At 38.1% G+C, this 4,750-nt stretch overlaps 1 protein-coding gene across 1 annotated transcript; it reads left to right on the forward strand.

Moving 5' to 3' along the window:
• The first annotated feature begins 449 nt into the window (after positions 1-449).
• LOC149177109 (uncharacterized) lies at positions 450-3,872 on the forward strand. Its single transcript, XM_089423290.1, has 2 exons — positions 450-3,189; positions 3,291-3,872. Exons 1-2 carry the CDS (start codon positions 450-452, stop codon positions 3,764-3,766), a joined length of 3,216 nt encoding a protein of 1,071 aa, XP_089279416.1. The 3' UTR covers positions 3,767-3,872.
• The last annotated feature ends 878 nt before the right edge of the window (positions 3,873-4,750 follow it).

Here is a 4,750-nt window from a genome sequence, read left to right on the forward strand (position 1 = left end):
AGGGTGCATACAAAAGGAGGTCTTGCCATAGTACTGCTAAGACATTCAATGCCCTATAACATAATTTCTATTGTTTGCCTACCCTCGCTGTTCGTTCGCCGCCCTTTGTCCCTTGAAAAGAACATACGTCCGTCTTCCGTGTTCGGAAAACTGTGTAATGCGAAATAGGTTTTCCAACCACATTTCAGAGTTTTCAAATTTGACATCGTAAGCACTACTTGCGCACTATGGACCCCTTTCGGTTGATGTCATCGAAGTACTTCAAATGTGACGGAATCTGCTTTATGAACTCTGAATCCTTTCTCGGTAAGGAGGTCGTACTGAATTGTGTGTTGGCATTTGTGATACAGCAGCTGTTGAATAGGACGCTCGATATTGCCTCACACTGGACTTGAAGTCTATATATACACCAAGAAACTCCCACCAAAACAGTTTTCTTACCCTTTGTTATGCTTGTAAAGCCTATTCTCTTGCCGGAGGTGATGGAGATCTGGTACATTCCTTCTCTCTTCGTTTATAGTATGAAAATGCTTCTTTTACTCGTTTATTTGTTTCTCGTTGTCATTCCCTTTGGATTGGCCACAGTTAGATTATCTAATCTGTCCCATGCTCATCTAAGCAACGCTTCCGACCAAGCGGCTGTGCTTGGATTCGTGTCTGCAATCACGACGTATGATCCCTCCCAATCCTTACCCACTAACTGGAAACCAAATGTTTCAGTCTGCGAGTGGACAAGTATCTCATGCAGTGGGCACAGAGTGGTGTCCCTAAATGTTTCGGGCATGGGACTAGAGGGTACAATCTCTCCTCTTCTTGGCAATCTCTCGTTTCTCGTAAGACTCGACCTTAGCAATAACAGCTTTCATGGCCCCATACCCTATCAATTGGGAAACCTCTTTCGTTTACATGACCTTTTCCTCAATATGAATCAATTCCAAGGTTCCATTCCACCCACCCTGGGTGGATGTCGTAGTTTAACGACCTTGAATTTTACCAAAAATAATCTAAGAGGAAACATTCCCTCAGAACTGTGTGTTCTCTCCAAATTACAAAACTATGACTTAGGACACAACCATTTGTCAGGTACAATTCCCGCCTGCTTGGGAAACATGTCTTCTTTGGTCTTTGTAAGTTTTACAAATAACAACCTTCGCGGCCTCGTTCCTTCCGATTTGGGTATGCTAAGTCTCCTCCGCAAATTCAATGTTTGGAATAACAGTCTTACAGGGCAAATCCCTTCTTCCTTTTCAAATTGCACAAATCTCCAAATTTTGGTTTTAAGTGACAACCATTTGACTGGACACATTCCATCGGAATTGTGTACAAGACACACCCAATTGATGGGATTATATCTGCACGGTAATCATTTGAGTGGAAGCATTCCCCCTACCTTGTTCAATTGTACGAAGCTTCAAGTCATCGAATTCGGGAGAAACCAGCTCAGCGGAGTAGTGCCCATGGAGTTGGGTAAGTTGACCAAACTCCAGCGGCTTCGCTTAGCTTATAATCAACTGATTAGCGGCAGCAGCACGAGCTTTCCCATTCTTACTGCTCTAATAAACTGTACCTCCCTACGAGAACTCGTTTTATACTCTAATAATCTCACCGGACGTTTGTCCTCTTCTATTGGCCAGCTCTCTAAAACCATTAGTATGCTAGACTTGGGCTTCAATGATGTAACAGGCGAAATACCTCCGCATATTGGAAACCTAACTAGTTTAACGTTCCTTAACTTAGAGAAGAATCAGTTTTCCGGAGCAATTCCTTCTTCACTTAATAGGCTTCAAAGGTTGGAGAGGTTATATCTGGGTTCCAACAATCTAAAAGGAAACATCCCAATGGAAATCGGCGAACTCAAATCCCTTGGGATCCTATCTGTTGGGGGAAACACTCTCACTGGAAGAATCCCCGAATCCGTTGGCTACCTCCAGCAGCTAGAATATCTGAATCTCAAAAATAATCAGTTATCAGGTACTATACCTGCAACTTTAGGGAAATGTGTGAAGTTGCTACTTTTAGACCTATCATATAACAGGCTGAGGGGGCACATACCTCTGGAGATGGGAGGTCTTGTAAATTTGGCTATGGGTTTCAAGATTTCAAACAATTTATTAGAAGGCACAATACCTTTGGGACTAAGCAAAATGAGTATGGTTCAAGATATAGATCTTTCTTGCAATGCACTTGAAGGTCTTATTCCAGCTTTTCTCAGTGAGTTTCAAAATCTCCATTCCATAAATTTCTCTTCCAATAATTTGTCGGGTGAAATACCTATGTCTTTGGAGAAACTCAAAGCTCTCTCTTACTTAAATTTTTCTTTCAATAAGTTATCAGGCGAAGTCCCTAAAGGTGGAATTTTCAAAAGGCTTGATGCCACTGCATTTATGGGAAATGTTGGTTTGTGTGGAAGTTGGGTAGGTTTGTCAACCTGTTCTGCTAATGAACATCAAAGTCTCTTTCATTTCAAAAGAGTAATAACAGGTGTTGGAGCAGTTATAGCTATTGTTCTATGCTGTTTGTTTCTGCGTATTTTGTGGAGACTAAATCATGGGAGACTATTGGGTGCATGGTCCTTGAATGTGGGGCAGGGTCTGAGGTCTTTGAATGTGGGGTACCAAAGAATTTCATACAGGGAGCTTGTTACTGCAACTGATGAATTTAGTGACTCCAACTTGTTAGGAGTGGGTAGTTTTGGGAAAGTTTATAAAGGTGTTTTGAATGATGGCACAATTATTGCAGTCAAGGTTCTTAATTTGGAAAATGAAGGAGCAAAAAAGAGTTTTGACAAAGAGTGCAATGTTTTGGGCAGAGTCCGACACAGGAATTTGATTAAAATCATAACCTGCTACTCAGATTTGGACTTCAAAGCTTTGATTTTTCCATTCATGGAAAGCGGAAGCTTAGAAAATTGGTTATATCCCCATGGTGAAAATGATTCAAGTGCTTTGACTTTGATTCAAAGGTTGAATATAGCAATAGACATTGCAAATGGTGTGGCTTATCTCCATCATCATTGTTTCATGCAAGTGATTCACTGTGATTTAAAACCCAGCAATGTGCTTCTTGGAGAAGATCTCACAGCATATTTAACAGACTTTGGAATTGCTACTATGTGTTTTGCAAATTCTGAGGAATCAGCTTCCATTTCTACACATGCTCTCAAAGGATCCATAGGCTACATTCCCCCAGGTATAATTTAAAGTGGATAGCATATTAAACCTTTTCTTTTAGTTTTCTATTTTGTTTAAAATTGTGAATAATACAAGTTAATTGAAATTGTGAAAATGCAGAATATGGGCTAGGAGGACAAGTCACAACAAAAGGTGATGTTTACAGCTATGGAATAGTGCTATTAGAGATGCTCACAAAGAAAAAACCAACCCATAACTTGTTTATGGAAGGAATGGACTTGAAAACATGGACCAGTAGTGGTTTTCCAAATCAACTGGAAGAAGTGGTAGATAGCAGTCTGTTGAATAATAGTGCCACAACTAAAACTGAAGAAGATAAGACTCTGATGTGTCTCGGTCAACTCATAAGGGTGGGTTTGTCATGCACACAACAATCTCCTCAAAAACGGCCGAATATGATGGAGATTGTGGGAGCTTTGGAAAGCATTCGAGATACTTTTCTTGATACTCAAAGGTCAAATTTTAGTCAAATATCATTTCAGGGATTGCTGAGCAGCTCAAATTTGACCAGTGGGGCTGGTACAAGTACTGCCACCAGCAGCAATGTTGGCAACAGTGAAAGTTCAATATTTTAATGTATTGTAAATATCTGTGTAACAGTGGTGGTAACAGTCAAAGTTCAGCATTCCATTTCATTGTATATATGTGTAGCTAAAACAGGAAATACTGTTAGTCTGTTAATTCCATGTAATCTATTACGTGTCTAGTATGATTTTGAGTAAGGTTTAGAGTAAACTATTCTACTTATTCCAATTTGCTTGAAAAGCTGGTCATTCCTTCCTTTTACTTTCTTTTATATAAAAAGTTTTCAACGGTTCATCATTGGCCTATGCTTGTCTCATTGCTTATGGAGTGCCTACCAAGGATTATAAATATTTTATTATCATGCTGGAACTCATTAGGTTTGTGTAATAAGTCTGACCATAACATGAAAGTACCTTCCTCTCTGGCAACATCCGATCGGCAACTCGAATGAGTTACTGATCATTAGGCTGAGTCAATTGCTGCAGATAGTGTAAAGTGATAAGTTCCTTTATAATGTAATTGGATCATGCTTATATTGTAATTATCTAAACCAAATGCTTGGTGAGATTATTATTCCCGATATAATATATTATATTTTTGATATGAATGAATTCAGTCATATGGTAAGTTTACAAGAGGGTGTTGCAAGTTTCAAGTTGTTTTACGAACCTTCATATATAATAGAGGTTATGTCGAATTTTAGTTTATTTTTATTATATGTATACGAGAAGGTGACTTCATTTTTAAGTTGTTTTAATGTTTTGAATGAGGGAAAAATTGGAAAAAAATATGATAGTGTAAAAGATTATATTTTAGGTTTAATTAATTAATGAAGTTTATATCAGAAGGTTTAAAATAAAAAATAAATAAAAGTAATACATTATTTAGTATTAGAAGTTAATATATTAAAAATATGTAGATATTTGAGAATTAGAGGGAGAGAGATTATGTTTAAAATTAATATACAAGGATGAAGTGATACTTTTAACATATTAGAAATATCTCGATCTTGGAGGATATAGGGAGTGGAAGAT

Source organism: Pinus tabuliformis, chromosome 4_1, assembly GCF_031772625.1.
Source record: "Pinus tabuliformis cultivar Carrire ecotype Pingquan chromosome 4_1, CPIR1, whole genome shotgun sequence".
Taxonomy (NCBI): Eukaryota; Viridiplantae; Streptophyta; class Pinopsida; order Pinales; family Pinaceae; genus Pinus; species Pinus tabuliformis.

What these genes read in the sequence shown, in the direction of transcription:
- LOC149177109 (XM_089423290.1), top strand. Translation starts at nt 450, where the DNA reads ATGCTTGTAAAGCCTATTCTCTTGCCGGAGGTGATGGAGATCTGGTAC. An exon ending in CATAGGCTACATTCCCCCAG is followed by an intron (nt 3,190 to 3,290) that starts GTATAATTTAAA and finishes GTGAAAATGCAG; the next exon opens with AATATGGGCTAGGAGGACAA.